Source organism: Xylocopa sonorina, chromosome 6 (assembly GCF_050948175.1).
Source record: "Xylocopa sonorina isolate GNS202 chromosome 6, iyXylSono1_principal, whole genome shotgun sequence".
Taxonomy (NCBI): domain Eukaryota; kingdom Metazoa; phylum Arthropoda; class Insecta; order Hymenoptera; family Apidae; genus Xylocopa; species Xylocopa sonorina.
Window position 1 is genome coordinate 13,208,273 of NC_135198.1, and position 17,333 is coordinate 13,225,605.

General features: G+C 49.5%; 1 protein-coding gene across 2 annotated transcripts; it reads right to left on the bottom strand.

Annotated features, from left to right (window-relative positions):
- Positions 1 to 4,340: 4,340 nt before the first annotated feature.
- On the bottom strand, positions 4,341 to 17,312 carry Yki (Transcriptional coactivator yki). 2 transcript variants are annotated; one of them, XM_076897145.1, is made up of 6 exons: positions 15,803 to 17,312; positions 6,375 to 6,598; positions 5,985 to 6,175; positions 5,723 to 5,909; positions 5,556 to 5,651; positions 4,341 to 5,470 (listed from the first exon to the last, which is right to left on the bottom strand). In XM_076897145.1, the coding sequence occupies exons 1-6, from the start codon at positions 16,456 to 16,458 to the stop codon at positions 5,454 to 5,456; spliced, it is 1,371 nt and encodes a 456-aa protein (XP_076753260.1). In that variant the 5' UTR covers positions 16,459 to 17,312; the 3' UTR covers positions 4,341 to 5,453. The 2 variants fall into 2 exon arrangements, with proteins under 2 accessions (XP_076753260.1, XP_076753259.1); XM_076897144.1 differs by having other exon boundaries at positions 5,566 to 5,651; positions 15,803 to 17,310.
- Between the last annotated feature and the right edge of the window lie 21 nt (positions 17,313 to 17,333).

Sequence of the window (17,333 nt, forward strand, 5' to 3'; positions counted from 1 at the left end):
CCTGCACCGAATCTGACAAACGAGGGGAGCTCCATCGACGGATGATCTTCTCGTGTCGCAGCATCCTATTTTTTTTTTTTATCAACGTAGTAAAGCATTTTCCCTTATTTTGCCGCACAAGAAAAGGCGTTTCGAACATCCAGTCGCAGCTCTTATTGCGACCCTCTCGACTCGACAATCTTTCGACGTACCGCAAAAAACATTCGGGTGACGATTTTTTCGGGACGCAACCCTTTTACCGTTACGTCGCAAAAAACGCGCGCTACCAACGGAAATGCTTTCACTTGCGACCAGCCACTGGCTTAAACGCGCGCTGGATTATCCGACGTTCTTGCGTGGCGATGGGGAAGCTTCTAAGGACACTTAAAAAACTGCGGGCGAAGACAATCCAAGGCCCTGAACACTTTTCATTGCTGAAAACAGCAGCCAAGAAAGAGTTGAAAAAGCTCAGGTATCCAGTCGCTAATCTCCGTCCGGCCCACGCGGACGCTCTTTTTTCTCACGTCTACCTCCGCGGGGGATCGTTCTCTGTTTGCGGTCCGACCCATACGGACTTAACGTTCGCACAAACGTTTTTCAGGGAGAAAAAACATTGGAAACCCTCGCTCGCGTTAAGCCTCGTCGAGAATTCGTGGAAGCAAAAAAAGATAGAAAGACGGATTTGCGACGCCTTCCGCCGACAGGCGTCCTTCGCTAAATGGTGCTGCTATCAATTTGTGAGGTATTATTTTTTGCGTCGAGCAATCGTCGAAGCTGTTCATCGATTGCCTCGTGGAACGCAACGACCGCGTAAACGGTTGCTCCAGCAGCGCGAACTTTGTTAATCGCCTCGACGGGAACCAGGAGGGTGGGATACGTAAATAGGAACGAACAGCTCGGGATGATCGAACGCATTTGGGAGAACCCATAAAAATACTCGTGCGGGAGCGTAGCTGCGCTTGGATGGTGTACGTCAGAGCCACCCTCGCGCGACCGTTGCCGTTACTTCCCCATCGTTGGGTGCTCCGAACCCACCCCTTGCCAAATCAGAAATCTGCCGCTACCATCTCGCCCCAGCAGCGATGGCTGATGCGAGGATCCGAAGAGTACCGTGCATCGTCGATCGATCATTCCGGTGGAGAACCAGGCAGAACCGCGATGACTAACGACGATGGACAGCCGTGCGAGAAGGATCGAAGAGACTCGGATGGCCAGCGGATTCGCGTAGGACGACGGTGAATGGGGCATCGAGATTGACTGCGTGGACTGTTCAAATGAACAGAGCAAACACACCGCGAGGTACTTGGGAATCGTAGGCGTGGTTTGGAAATGTTAATCTCGCGACGAGAGCACCGACGAGGAAAAATGAGCGATTCATTTGAAAGTGAACGGTACGCAGCGCGACAAGTAGATATTTCACAGCTTCCTGTGTTCACTGGACACAGTCAGAGGGAAGTCAGAGGGGAATTAGGTGAAAGAGAAAATGAACACCGTTTGTCAGTACGTAAGTAAACAATATATTTATCATTATCGTTATTACTAAGGCACTTGTTACCGATATAAAAATGTACGTCACAAATTATTGCCAATGAGCATATTTAAATACTGATATTAAACAACTAATTGCTTCTTGTAATTATAATCTCAGATATTATGGATACGCCACCTAAAGGGGAGTCTTTAGAGTTCTTGTTTTCTTGTTCTGTTTCTGTTATTCGACCGGTAATCAACGAACGCGCGATCATCCCGCGATAATTATTCAGCTTTCGTGTCGCCGCATTTTGAAATTGAAGGCACTTTGCAAGAGGTCCTACGCCTCCCTCGCGATGCTCCCCCGTAAAATACCCAGCCCACCCTCCCGCCCCTACCCCCGTGTCCCACCCCGAACGTAACAACTAAATTGAGTTTAGACTAAAAGCAAGATACGGTATGGTAATTATTAATATTATCGTTAACTAGCAATTAAAATAATACATTACATGTATCTGACCTGACACGCCTGGAAGCTATCGCATCGAGAGTAACGTGACGTCGTTAAGATGGGTAACTTTTCTGAATCGCGTACGAAGGATACATCCTCGCGTTTCGTACCAGAACTTCGCGTTACAATACGGGCACATTCGCCAACCGTGAACCAGACAGAAAACATGGTAGACATCCGCGATCAAATGGCTCGAAACGGTACGAAATTATCGCGTGCGATTAGTCCCTCGATCGTTTAACGCGGCCATGAATTTCGCTCGGAATTACGAGTGTCCCCTTCTCGTTAACCCTTTCCGCCAAACTATCACGCTTCGACAGCCTCGAGAAGCCGAAGAAACATTCGAACGCACCCGACGAGAAGGATCGATGGAGATAAAAGAAGAAGCGAACACTCGTTCGGATTCGAGGGAAGAATAGATCGCGATAATAGCGTTCACACAATTGATTCCCCTGATTTCTGTGCGCTGTTGTTAACGCGGATGAAAACGTGCATCGAGTCTACCGTGTTTCGTGTCGTTGCACGTAACCACTGTACAGCGATCGCTTTCCAAGATTCAGCTCGAATAATACAGATAGTAACACAAAATATCGAAAGAATATTACATGATCGTTTTATTAATTCATTAAAAAATAAAAAGAAAGAGGTTGAATACTCGCGGTACTCGCACAGCCGGCGTCCCGAAAACGGGAACGATAAAACGAGCCGGGTGCGAATAACAGCGATAAAACGAAAGTCTAATCCGCATCTCCGGAACTTTTCCTTACTGCGGGAAAAGTCAGGAGAGACTATGATTCCGATTTCATACATATTCTTCTTATCCTCTTCTCCTTTCTACGAATTGATCGACATAAAATTGCCATGATTCTTCGATGCGCGAACAAGGTCGGCGGACGTAACCGCGACGATTCGACGATTATGAAAATTTCACGACCAACGTGGCAACGTTCCGATTAATTAAAAGCGAACCGAACGAACCAAAAAAAAAAATCGAATAAAATTGATCTTTCGTTTTCTCGTTGTTCTTTAAACGTGGAACAGATTATCGATCGGATACAATGGCGATCGCGTGATCGTTATCACTGGGGTACGCCATTTACCGAACGTGATCGCCGCGTTCTTTCGAAAACTAACGAAAAATCGTTGTTACGTCAACCTCCGTCTTTTAATTTCTCACGTTTTTTCTTCTTACGACGTGTGTATGGACTTATACAATGCCGTGTAACTAAATACATATACGTTGACGCGTGTCTCCTTTTTCTTCTTCTTTTTCTTCGTCTTCTTCTTCATCATCTTCTTCTTCTTCTTCTCCTTCCTTTACCGCCGAGTCGCTTTGATTAATCGGGAGATGACCAATTGCTACGGATTGTTTCACGAGAAACAGACAAAGTACAAGATTGACGGCCTCTTGTTCTCTTTCGTCGTTCTTGCCCTACGAAACAAGAAGGGAAGGAAGAACGCGAAAAATCCTTAAGGCTAAAAAGATATTTAAAGATAATCTATAAATATCATATACTCTCCTTTTGTAATCTCCATTATATAACTGTATGTAGTATAAAACGTAAGAGAATTTTACAATCTAACAGCGCTTTCAAAATACCAATATCTGCAATTCGTAACAAGTATAGACTTTATATATAAAAAAAATATATATATTCATTTTGTGTTCCCCTCTTCGAAATATTTAAAAAGGGTCTAAAAACGTGTTTGCCTATTTTAACAATTACCACATGTTCACATAAAACATCTCGTATTGGACGGTTATTGCTTTAAAAGATGACGATCGGTATCGTCGTTCTAATCGATTGCAAAGAAAAGGCACTTCGTTTAAGCATATCGCTTGTAAAATAGTCTGAGCATTATCGACACTTGATTGTAGTGTATATGTATGCATATTCGTTTGCTGTGTGTGTGTCTCTTTTGTGTACGTGTGAATTCGTGTGTATGTGTGTGTGTGTGTGTCGTGGGTGTTCGTGTACATCTATAGATGTATATACATACATACATACTTTGGACACGCGATTCGAAGAAATCTGTTTCGAATCTGAATCATACGCGTAATACGATTTGCTCCGTATGCCAACTTGAAAGTATAGACAAGCGTCCGTGTGTTAAAAATGCTTCGATACTTTTAGACGTTGCCGTTGCTTCCGTAAAGATTGTAATAAAGATCACGCTACACGAATCGATGAATATCGAATATAGTATCGTATCTATCGAACAAACATCATACCCTCTTTTTCGTTCATCTCTTCTGCCATGCGCGCAGCGTTCTCGTAGCATCTCAATAATTGCACTTAATTCGCATTTCTCTTTCACGATTTTTCAATGTACGTTGAAATCCCGTGAACGCATCAGGTATGGTGCTTCTTTTTTTCCCTTTTAAATTTAAATCACACGCGAGATCTATGATATCTTAAAAATCTGATATGTCATGATATCAGATTACTCTTGTAAATCAACGTGATATAAATATAATTAAATAACAATTTACTTGTCTACTCCATACTATCGGGAAGTATATCGAGCTTTCATCGTCAATTGCTCTCTCTCTCTCCTCCATCGACCCACCCGAGCGGTACGCATATTAAATATTATTTATCGGTAATATTCAGTCCTCTCTCTCGCTCCCTCTCGTACAATGCTTTAGTATAGAAATACAAACTTATATACAAAATGTTTGGGGAACAAATGCACTCATACACGCATACAAACATACGTAACACTCAAACACTCTAATAATAAGAGAGAAAGAGAAAGACCCGAATACGTTCTCCATTTACATACAAGATGCCCTAAAAATCTCGAAGTACAGTGGGTATCCAAAGATCGCGTTCTTCGTTCGATTCTAACATAGCGTCGATTAGTCCGCGCGCAAGGTGGTAAAAGGAGCGACGAAAACATCGGTTCCACGAGAGAAGCCCTCGCGGTTAATTGCGGCTTGCTCATAATTCTCAAAAATTTCATCAGGAAGACTCGACAAGCTTGCCATGAACACTAGGATTTAAGGCTTCGATATTTACCCCGTCTTTTACCACCTCTCGTTTCCTCGGCAGAGAAACTCGCGATACGAAATCGAATAAAATATACGATCTTGCGATTCGGTATCAACATTTCTAGGACACCCTGCGAATCTTTCTGTCTACACGTTCGTGTACACGTTGAGCATAGCGCGTTGTAATCAAGGCTCCGTTCTACTTAAACTTTAAAATTTTTCTCCATCACGTGCATTCGTTTTTTCCTTTTTTTTTTTTCTTTTTTCAATGGAATAGTCGTTACTTTACTGGTAAGATCCTCTAGAATCGTTCCATTCAGTTTAGACGTATTAAGAATCTGTAATTTTTAGGTTTTTTTGTTTTGACGAGTCGATTTCATAATTTTCTTGCCTGTCATAGACAATTAAATTCCTTCATACTACAGCCACGTCAGCACGTTTTCAGGTTTCGTCGTATTGGGGTTTATCAATGATTGCACGTCATCTAAAATGTCGCTACTAAAATCCTCGCTCAGCTGAAAAGAAGATTACGAAGATACAGATGAAATCAATCAACGAGACGCGTTGTAGGTGCTCTTAAGTAACGTCACGATTCGATACCAATAAATACCTGCAACGATGGGACAAGATCGTCGGTCGAATCGATGTTATCGCTCAGAGTAGAGAGATCCGGTGTTTCCATGGGTGCTCCACCATCTGTAAACGGATACGTTCAGAGTTAGATCGGCTAGAAACGAAAGCGCCACGCGTATGAAAGAATATCTTACCGCTTGTACCGTCCATGTTGTCGTCGATATTCGCAAGAAAGTCTTCCGGTGTATGAGGCAGAGAGTAAGCAGAACCAAGACCCAGACCACTGTCTGCGCTTTCTTGACGGGCGTGTTGCTCGTTGATTCCCGATAAGAACGGATCCATGGCGGCGTCGGTAGTGCTCTGTCGGAGCATCAGCTCTTGCTGCGGATAGAAAAGGTCGCGTTATTATCGTCGTAGAGAGTGGGACCGATCCCGAACGGTCCCGGATGCGCTCACCTGACGCATAATTTCCTGTTGCCGTTGCTTGAGACGTTCGCGTTCCATCTGTAGCGACTGGAGACGAAGCTTCTGTTGACACGCTTGCAACGTTTGGTTACTCTGAATACCACCACCTGCGGGCTGTTGCTGTTGGAGCCAGTTCTGTGGTAGCATCGCACCAGAAGTCGGAGCCCTTTGGAGATGCGTCGCTGAAACGGCGAACAAACGGCTGAATGAATATCCGGTGGTAAAACTTCGCAACGCGTTCCACGCGTCCGTGTGTGTGTGTGTGTGTGTGTGTGTGCGTGTGTGACTAACATCTCGAAGACGTGAATTTCTAACAATAAGCGACCTTTGAAAGCGACCTACGCGCGATTCTCGGAGTGGGTCGATCGTAATGGAACTTACGGATTCTTGGATCGAACCACGAGGTGGTGCGTGTCTGATGATTAATGAAATAGATTTCTCCTTCGGGAGTACGCGCCTGCTCCCAGCCGTCGGGCAATGGACCTAGAGTATTGGTGGCGCCGGTCGTGGATTTCCCATTGTCGACGGCGGCAGCAACGGCCGCCACGTTCGCCGCCGCTGCTGTTTTCCGTGGATCCTCCCATGTTGTGGTTCGCGTCAGGTGGCTGGAAAATAAAATTATAACAGGTTCAGACCGTCGTGCTATTTCGCACGTATAGCGTGGCCCCGTGCAGAAACTGAATACGCCACGGGCACGTACAGTTATCCACATATAGTAGGCGCATTCTAAAAATAGTCCCATTCAAAAAGACGACGCGAAGGAGTAACAGCAGGCGCCTTAGCGGTAGTTAGCGCACGAGTTTTAACTCGCCTCGAATAAAACTGTACCTCGCGAAATTTCCCGGCGATTCGCCCGCCTATACGTCTCGTTCGACGGGCCAAGAGCGCGACGATCGCGAAACCGTGGCCCACGCGATCTTTCGCCTATGAAAAACGATACCCCCCCACGCGTATCGAGAACCGATGCACTCTCTCGACTGCATCGTATTGTATTTTAAAACGCTTCGCGGAAACAAACGGCTGTAGCGTGCCGTTTCCACGTACCAGTGAACCCGAACTCCGTTTTCAGAAGTTACCGCACACACCTCGATCCGGATTCAATACGCACCGCGCCACGCCGCGGAGGCACGAGACGCCTGCACACACGCGCACACGCACGGGTCCTTGAGAATCGTATTCGAGCATGATCCAACCGTTCCTCGATCGTCGAACCAATTCCCCCCGGGTACCGCGAGACCAGGATAATCCTGGTTAATCGAATAGCGAAAACGTGAGGTCGCTACTCGGTGACGAGCAAACGACCACGAAGACGACCACGACGAGGACGAGGACGAGGACGAGGCCGAGGCCGCAGTTTCGTCCGAAACAACTTCGGTTGCACGAAAACAGTACGTTTCTCGGTCGACAAAAATAGCGGCTAATGGCTCTGATTGCCGATCCCGTCGCCTCTCGTGCCTCCACTACCTCTAACACGTATTTACCTTAACTCGCGTGTCATTTTTCAGCCCGGGAGGAAGTGGAAAACACTACACCGCGCGCCACCGCCGCTCTTATTTACCTCCGTGAAACGAATACCTTTGCGAACCCGCTGGGCCTACCTTGCCTGACTCCGAAGAAATTTTAGACTACGCCCGCCGAACATATGCGGCGGCGCACCGCGCTTAAACACGACACCGTGCTCGTGGTACGTGTAAAGCAAAAGCAAGCAAGCAAGCAAACAAACAAACAAACGAAAACGCGAAAGAATGCGAAACAATCGATCGGATTCGTCTTCGAGCGGCAAAATTCGATACGGGAAAAGGTGCCGAGGGAACCGTTCGATCCGGGCCGCGATGCTAAACAGAATTCCTCGAACGGGGCGGGGAGGATTCTTGAATCACGGGCTCGAACCCGCGGATGACTGTGCCCGATCGTTGTATTTTGCCAAAAAGTGTCGCTCGTTTGCATTCCGCGCGCGATGACTTAATGCGTTTCGCTTAAGTCATCGGGCGAGGGACATAAACAAGTTGTCTAAATCGGCACCGGTATCATACGCGCACCGGTTCCCGGTATTTTCGAGCGGAGAACAAATCTTCTTACACGGTTAATAATACCACACGGGGCAACAGAACGCGTTTGACGTAGTTTTAACGTTAAGAGCATTATCGAATCGGGATCTACATCCGATCCGCGGGGGCCTGTTAAGAAGCTGCGTCGTTCCACGAGATCTCGTCGTCGAACACCGCGAACGCTCGATCGGCGCGGACGGATTCCGGAACAACAGCCGCGCAACCGTGTTTACGGATCGTCCATCGATCGACTGGTTCCTCGAGATCTTTCGTCGTTTAGGAAGATGAAAAGGAGGAGGACGATTCATTGGCATCGCTCGGTTTCGAAGCGATGATGAGTCCCTGCGTTCGACGTTGAGGAGAAACGGGCTTTTCCCCGCGGGTTAGGAAAGTAACAGGAAAATCGGTACGCGGGGAGCGGCGGGGAGAGGGAGAAGGAAGAGGAAGAACGGGGCGCAGGGGGAATAAATTGAAAATCCATCTCGGAGATTCGTGATCGGTGGCAAAGGCAGAATACAGAACGACGGTGTGTTCCAAAAGCTACATGTCGCGGGTCTCTCCGGGAGCGGTTGGATGCGTTCCAAGAGAGCCCGAGGTGGAGAGAGAGAGAGAGAGAGAGAGAGAACTAGACGGTCGAGAGGCAAGAGTAGAGGCAAGGGAAAGAAGCGAGAAGACGAGAGGAGGGACGGTGGGAGAGAGAGAGGGAGAGAAGGAGGAAAGCAAGCAGGCAAGCAAGCAAGCAAGCAAGGAAGCAAGCAAGCAGGCAAGCAGGCGAACAGGCAACCAGGCAGGCAGCTCGAGAGCATTGGAGAATTACAAGAGGGTTTCTGTGTGGCGCACGGCATACGGACTACGATGTATTTTTACTCCGGACATCACGGCGCCGGACAACTCGTAAATAGACACTCTCGCACCGACGCTCTCTTTCGCCTGCCTGCTCTTCTCTCCCGTCGTCGTCGTCTTCGTCGTCGTCGTCGTCGTCGTCGTCGTCTTGCTCTTGGTCTTGGTCGTCGTGGTCATGCTCGCGATCGTCGTCGTCGTCGTCGTCGTCGTCGTGGAGTTCGCGTTACCTCCCTCTAGCACCGTCGCTCTTTCCCTCCCACCACCATCGAAAAGCTACCTTCCTCTAGGGAACGAGACGAGCGCGTCCCTCGGCTTTATCACCGAAACTACCTAGTACCGTTAACGCACACTTTTAACGACCCACGAGAGACCGGATAAAACGGCACGAAGAAACGTTTATCGGTGTTTCGTATCGGCCGTTTCGTTTTTCTAAACCGTACCCATACGTAGAGACGGTCGACGGTTAGCCTCGTCTCGAGAATTGAATGAGAAACGGACGAGAGAAGGCCGATCGGCGGGGACGATGCCACCGCCGCCGCCGCCACCTCTCTCTTTCAAAGTCGAGCGAGCGGTGGCATCGATACGTGCACGACGAGCATCAAACGGTCGATACGGAGACGGTGCGAGAAAGCAAAGGCCCCCATTGAATGAACGGGGCTCAGCCGCGTTCAGACGCGACACGCTGCGTATCAATTGAGAATCTTCGCTTCGGGAGCGCATAAATTGTAACCGAAGCGTTAAGTACTGTAGCGCGCGAAACACCGCCGCTTAGTCACGTGTAATCGCGTAGAACTCTCTACGTACGAACGCAACGATACAATGTTCACGGGCCAATTAGCATGACACGGGCATTATTTATGGAACCAATCGCAAACGCTATAACGGTACGCGAAGTTTCGTGGCTCGGATAGGAGCTGGCGCCCATCGGTGAACAAGTTTCTTTATCCGTAGCCAGACTCTCTATCTCTATCTACACCTAACTTTCGTCGCGATTACGAAAACAAAAGTTTTCCAATCGAAGAGCCAATCGGCTCGCCCCGCTCCGACTCTCCGATCGGATATCAAGGAATCGATGCCCGTTTCGACCTACTTGGACGTATCTGGCCGATAAGCGATTACACGTCGGAGACGTTGGGAAACGAACGTTCGACGAAACGGTGAGACCGTTAAATCCCGAGGAGCCGAGGGAAGCGGCGAAAGAGCAAGGCGAGCCGAGGACGCTCGCGCTGCCTTGAACTTTCGATACGTTCGAGGTATTCCCGGAGATTTGTCCTGCTATCCGGCATTCGCGTTCGCGCAAGCCCGAGAGACTCTCTCGTCCACACAGGTGTGTCGGGGTCTTTAGCCTCCCGAGAGTGGTCGAGTAAAAACCTCGATCCTCCGGTGCTTAGGCGAGGAGAGAACCCACCTCTCTTACCTCTCGACGGTATTAAAATGTCCGCGCGCGCGCGCGCCCCCGTGGAAAAGTGCACGACCTACGCGAGCGCGGTGCGAACCGCATCGATCGATCGGTGCACGCGAAAGTAAATAGAGCGCGGTTCTCGACGATTTTCGAAATAATCCCCCCACAGGCGACGACGGATCTTTTGCCGTGCTTCGAGCGCAAATAGATCGAACGTGACGTTACGCGTAAAATAAAGACTCCCGTGTGCCGTTTATCTCTGCGTTTCTCGTTCTCCTCGCGTCAGGAATGTTATTTATCGCTCCCTACCTTTACGCTTATCGGGGAGGGCCGTCTTTCGAGACGCGCGGCGCGGCGCGCCGAACGGGAAAACGGATTATTCCCATTCGACGCGCCGCGGAAACCTGCCGCCTCGTTCCACGACCGATCGACGCGCATACTTTCCTTCCATTCGAATCCCTCGGATCGCGCGGTTTTCTTCTGCGCGCGCGTTCGATACGGACAGATAAAATGTACGCGAGGACCAGAGGGACGGGGGAAAAGCCGGGGAGGAAAACGCGTGTCCGCGTTGTCGAACCGACCCTGAACATAACAGGATGCCGATGTCGCACGCGCGCAACTTTCACTGTGCATTCGAAAATGCATACTAAACGTCCTCGAAATGAATTTACAAGCGACACGACGGGCTGCTGGGATACCTCGTCGACGCGCTCGATTCTATTGCCGGACGGGTTCTAGGAAGTAGCCGCGGAATCGATCGTAATTAACGTCGCAGCTCCGCGATTATGTACCGTAACGGCGTTCGATTCGTTGTTCGCTGGTCGTTCTCCAAACAACCCGATCGACCTACGTCGCGTCAAGGGAACGGAACGCAACGGAACGCAACGCAACGCAACGTCCGGCCTCTGCCTCGCGATCCACGCTCGATTTTTCTTCGCTGACAAATATAAGTATGATATAATGTGTGCGCAACGCGTGTACGTAGAGACCGCGGGAGCAAACATAGGTACACGCGTACGATTACGTACCACGAATATATCGATGCGATACCACGTGACGAGCAGACCCGACTTTCTCAGTTAACAGGTTAAAGTGCGAAAGCGAACCGTCTCCACGTGTGCGCGCAATAAGCCGTGTACTATTCTCAGGCCATTCTGACTAATCCGAATCTATTCCGAGCTCGTTATCTATAATAGCCGCAAGGGAAGGAAGAGAGAGCGAGAGAGCAGAGGTGTCGTTCGATTTTTCCGGTTTTCCGAGAAACTCGTAGCAGCCGGCACAGCTCGGAAGGCGTCTGCCCGCCAAAAAGCTGAAAAGAACGTGCCCGCTAGAAGTTGATACCAGTCGGAGGAGCGCCACCGTTCGCCAACCGAGCTTGGTAAACAGGATAGAATGGACTGGCTGGCGAGGCGCGTTCGCGCTCGCGCGCGCGATCGCGAATTCCACGGATAAAATGTGACTCCGCTCGTGTGACTAATGTTTCGTCAAATGGTACAGTTGACGGAAAACCTTGGATGCCTGCTCGTCGTCTCTCGATCGTATGTTCACCTGGCGGCGAAACGTGTTTCTCGAGCTGCCAAGACCTTTCGTTGCCGCGCGGGCAACCACACATCCCTACGCTCGCCTAGCGAACGCGCATCGTGATAAGAGAGCGTTAAGCCTTGCGCCTCTGCTGTCTCTACCGTTCAGCAAGAGCGTGAACCGCTGGCTGTTTACGTCCAGTCGATGAAACGCGAACAAATAAGAAATAAAAATCCCTCCGCCGGTTCGCAAAGTCGTCCCGTCTCGTCTCGTCTCGTCTCGTCTCGTCTCGTTTCGTTTCGTCTCGTCTCGTCTCGTTTCGTTTCGTTTCGTTTCGTTTCGTTTCGTTTCGTTTCGTTTCGTCGGGATACAGTTGCTCCTCCTCGCTGGTATGTAATACGCGAACCTAGCTAACGGGACTAACGTACAACATTATACGCCGGCGAGGTAACGCAAGAGTTGCGCGCCAACCGCGGTAAACTGAAAAATTCGAGAGAAAAATAACGACGATGAGAGGCCCTTCCCTCGTATCGGAGACAGTGAACCAATTTCTTAGTTATTTTCTGCGTGCGGACGAATATAGAATAAAAGTCAGAAGCGGAAGACAGGAAACGGTGGTACAGGGAGAGGGTGAAAAAGGGGCAAGGGAGACGCGAAACGCGACGTTTCCTAGAACGATTTCGAAGAATCAGTTTGTTCGCGGTTCGAATCACGTTTCAATTACGCAAATTAGATTCTAATAAGTCCCACTTTTGGATAAGATCCAAAAGCTTGGAGATAGAGAGAGAAAGATAATGAGGGAGAGAGAGAGAGAGAAAGAGACAGGGCAGAGGTAATTGGACGAACGGCGCGAGAGAAGAGGAATAAGAGAGAAGACACGGGTGCCGTCACGGCAGTCATTACTGCATAATACAACAACCGTGTGCCTCTCTCGGTTGGCTGCACTTCTTTTACCATCGGCCATTACCGAGCATAACTCTCCTCGCGCCTGCTGTGTTACGTCTATCGACAGAGAATGCCATGCTTTTTCTCTAATTTCACGGCCGATAATTCAACGATGCCACAGTCGTACAGCCACCGATATACGTGTACCCTCTTCCTCCTCCTCCTCTTCCTCCTCCTCTTCTTCCTCCTGGCGAACGATCGAAACAATGTCTACTACGTTCGATCACGAGGCGATGGACATTACTCGAAACAACGATCAACTCGTCGATACGCGGCTGCCCGAGCAAACGTAATTATTCGTCGAGCCGCTCCTTTCTTTCCTTTACCTTTTCATTCCGCTTCCTGCATTGCAAATGAACGCGTTGCCAACACCTACAACCAACATCAGATCGGGGGAGGAATTTCCGATGGAAAAAAAGAAATCCTCCGATTTACGGGGAATTTAGGGAAGTATTTTGTACGATTCGAAAATGTATCGGATAAATGAGCGATGCGATCGATGGTAAAAGCTGCTACGAAAAACCGCTGGCGTACAAGCTGCGGCGAGAGATCAACCAGATAGATTGTTTAATTACGTTTTTACGTAACACTTGCGTAGAACTCGGTGAAGCGAGGGATAATTAAGTATGATTTGCACGGGAGTGATTAAATAACGATTAATGAAAGGCACGATGGTTGTAAAAGAAACGTCAAGGATACATTATCTTCGAATAGCTTGATACGATAACGATACCCTATATCGACGAGTTTTACGACTTTCACGATGCTACCTAGAGCGGGACTCGTCGCGCGACGATGTACACTCGAGTTTCACACGCTGAAATCACCAAACGTAAACGGAAACGATTTCCCTGAAAGAAATTCCTCTTAAACGGAACGGCGACGATCTTGGCGATGCAGCTTTCGAGCTTGCTAACATATTGTTTACCAGCGAACAGTCTCACCCGAGGAGAGACGGAACGGTATTTCTCAGCAGCGTCACATTTGCCAAGTTCATGTGTCTTTCCTCTCAAAAGCCGTAGCACGTGAATCAAGTGTTGGGCACGCGTTTTCGGAACACGTACGGATAGGAATTCGTAAGAATAAATTTCTTCATCGCTTCTGAAAAGAAGGAAACTCGTGTTCCTCGCTGAACGGGAGGATGTTGAGCGCAAGAGTCGAAGGGGGTGCGTTAAACGACACAAATGGGGAATTCTCACGAACGGTGAAACGCAGTTCTCGGTATGCCCAAAAACCGACCCGCCTAAGCGTTCGTTCTCACGATTTTTAGCAGCAGGTAGGATTCGCAGGTGAAACAGAAATAGACGATTTGGATGCTAAGCTCAGGTAAGCCCGTCTGAAAGAAGACGCATTTATACAGAGACATGGGAATTTCTCGAGTTTTTTCCGTCTCCTCTGTGAACCGTTCTCTTCTGGTTCGCGGCGGAGAGAAAAGAAAAAGAACCGAAGAGGAGAAGGGGGCAGGGTAGAGGAAAAAGGAAAGATAGAAATACTTGGAAACGAGGCGAAGAACAATACCGGCTAAACGGGGAACGCGAATGAAAGCCCTCTTCAATCGGAACGTTCAAGAGGAGAGGCGATGCATATTTACAAAAGCACAGGTACGACTGAATGAGCGGGAGTCTCATCGTTCGCAGGTGTACCCGTTATCGAACGGGAAGCGTATCGATTATCGCGGTGGGATATCTCGGCGTGACAACCGTCACGATCAACGAAATCGTAATCGAACACGAAAGCAAACAACGTGAAAAGTGTAACACGGTCGGATTGGTCGACCGATACACGTCGTCGGGTACACGTGAACGCGTAAATTCCAAAAGTAGTAATACTGCCCCCGTTAGCTTCGCTGCGGTCAGCAACATTTTTTAGCATTCGAGAAAAATGAGAATGCTTTATCAATTTCTGTGTGCAGGGACATTCCAGTTTCGCTTAAAAGCTGAAAACATGTGGCGCGTTGAAAGGTATTTCAAAGTGCTTCTTAAAAAATAAAGAAGTGAAAAAAAAAGGAAGATGGACAGAAGTTAAGCAAAGGCACGACGCTCGTGGAAGAGAGAAACGGCGGAGCCCCGTTGGGGACAAGTGGGTGGAAAGAGGTGAACGAGGCGACAAAGCACACGGGGAGCGTTTCCCACGACAGGTGACACGTGGGAATCCTAGTCACGGCGCAGGTGGATCAGGTTAAACGAGCGAGATGGCAGAGGAACCAGGGAGAGGGAGACCGGAGGTATCGGGTAGGCGGTTCGAGATTGACAAGGAGAGTCGACCGTGGAGAAAGATGAGAGAAAACGGGATGGCAGGGATGACGAGGATACACGAACGGCTCGCAGTGGGGAGGCACCAGCCAAGAAATGGAGGAACGGAGAAACAACGATGAGTAAGTAGAGGTGGCGATAAAGACAGTAACGGCCTTGAGGTATATAGTAGGAGCCCGACGCGGCGAAAATATGAACCAGCCGTCATGCAGCGGTGGATTGCTCCAATCCGTAATAGAAACTTATTTCGTTAAACAGTAATGCTGTTTTGACATCAGATGGAAAATGTTAGGTGTACCTTTGCTATCTTCTAGCACGACTAATTCCTTACGAGGATCTGGCTAATGTGAAGCTTTCGATCGTCAAATCCACTCTCATAGACATCGTCGGACGGTTCGTGGAATTGGTAAAGGTGCGGTAGGTAGGTAGGTAGGTACCTAGATAGGTAGGTAGGTAGGTAGGTAGGTAGTTAGTTAGTTAGTTAGTTAGTTAGTTAGGTAGGTAGGTAGGTTGATAGATAGGTAGGTAGGTAGGTAGGTAGGTAGGTAGGTAGGTTGGTAGGTTGGTAGGTAGCTAGGTAGGTAGGTAGGTAGATAGGTAGATAGGTATATAGGTAGGTAGGTAGGTAGGTAGGTAGGCAGGTAGGTAGGTAGATGGAAAAGGGAAAGGGAGGAATAGAAAAGAAGGATGGACGGAGAGAGGAAGGGAGGGAGGGAGGAAGCGGCTCGAAGACGAGAGAAGAAAGCAAAAGAGAGGAAAAGCGAGGAAGAGGAGGAAAAGAAAAGTAAGTAGACTCACTTGAGGAAGTAGATCTGTCCCTCGGGGGTGCGCGCCTGTTCCCATCCATGTGGCAGGGGACCTAGGTCGTCGACCGTACTGATGACGTCGTAGCTGCGTTGCTTCTGGTGATGGTGATGACGCGCGTGCGGCTGGGGCGCGTGCTGAGGCGCCTGCTGGGCCGAGGCGTAGGTTTGCTGAAGAGAGGCCGGGCTGCTGTGGGCGCGAGGATGAGCGACGGTGAGGCCAGCCGCGGCCGCGGCCGCGACTGCCGCCGCAGCCGCACCTGCGGCGTTCGATCCGCTACCAGCGCTGTTCCCACTTCCACCGGTGGCTGCACCTGCTGCCCCGGTGGCCGATGTACCGCTCGCGTTTCCACCGGGTGTCGGCCCGGTACCGGCTACCGCGGCAGCGGCGACCGCGGCCGCTGTACCGAACGCCGAATCTGCCGAATTCTCTCGGGAATGCGAGATCGAGGGACTCTTGCTACCCGTCGACGGTGGATTGAAGAAGGAATCTGGTAGATTGCGCATGCGCAGTGGCACTTGCAGCGGACGCTTCGAGTCTGGCTTCAGGACGCTGTCGAATAACGCTTGTAGATCCGATTCTGAATTTTGATCGATCCTTACCACGAGATTGCTCTTCGACAACTGGTCCACGTCCTGGTTCAGCGCCATTTTGGATCACGCACTTTAACGTGCCTTGTGTGTGTCTTTCTCTCACCCAGTGTCGTCGTCGTCGTGGTCGTTGTCGTGGTCGTGGTCGTCGTCGACGTCGTTGTCGTCGTCGTCGTCACCGCCGTCGTTGTCGTCGTCGTTGTCGTCGTTGCCGTCGTTGTTGCCGTCGTCGTCGTCGTCGTCGTAGTCGTCGTCGTCGTCGTTGTCGTCGTCGTTGTGTCTCTCCTTCACCTCCTGTCCTATACACTCTAGCTACCTTTCGATGTTCTTTATTTCCGTCCCTCTTCCTCTTCCACCGTTCCTTCTTTCTTTCCTCCTTTCCGTCTTCGTTCCTATCCTATCTCGTCTCGTTCCTGTCGTTCTCTTTCGTCACACCGTTCCGAATCTTCACTCCACCTCTCCCTCTCTCTCTTTCTTTCTCCCTTTTACGCGACGTTTGCTGTTGTCTTTTACGGTACACCTATGGGCATTCGTGCACGGCACACCACCAGTCTTCTCTCTATTTGAGCCGTACACACCGTCTCGCTCTCCACCGTCACTCCTCGATTCCTCGATAACGCGATATCCTCTTCTCTTTTCCACCTGTGCGTTTAGCGAGAGACAACAAAACAAGCAGGACAATGCCGCCGCCGCCGCCGCCGCCACCGCCGTCGCTGCCGCCGTCGTTGCAATTACCACAAGGTCCCCTTGTATTCAGCACCTTCGATAATACCCTCGAGCTTCTCGACGAGTAACGTCTCCTCCACCTCTTACCACCAGATATCGCGCACCAGGAGAAATCGACTCGTTTTGCTAGCCGGCCGTCTAGCAAACGAGTGCTAGCGTTCACCGTGCGTGGACACGCGATTACGTACAGGGTCTAGAAACTCCCGTGT

What these genes read in the sequence shown, in the direction of transcription:
- Yki (XM_076897144.1), bottom strand. Translation starts at nt 16,458, where the DNA reads ATGGCGCTGAACCAGGACGTGGACCAGTTGTCGAAGAGCAATCTCGTG. An exon ending in CAACATGGACGGTACAAGCG is followed by an intron (nt 5,652 to 5,722) that starts GTAAGATATTCT and finishes ATCCGTTTACAG; the next exon opens with ATGGTGGAGCACCCATGGAA. An exon ending in ATCTTGTCCCATCGTTGCAG is followed by an intron (nt 5,471 to 5,565) that starts GTATTTATTGGT and finishes TCTTCTTTTCAG; the next exon opens with CTGAGCGAGGATTTTAGTAG.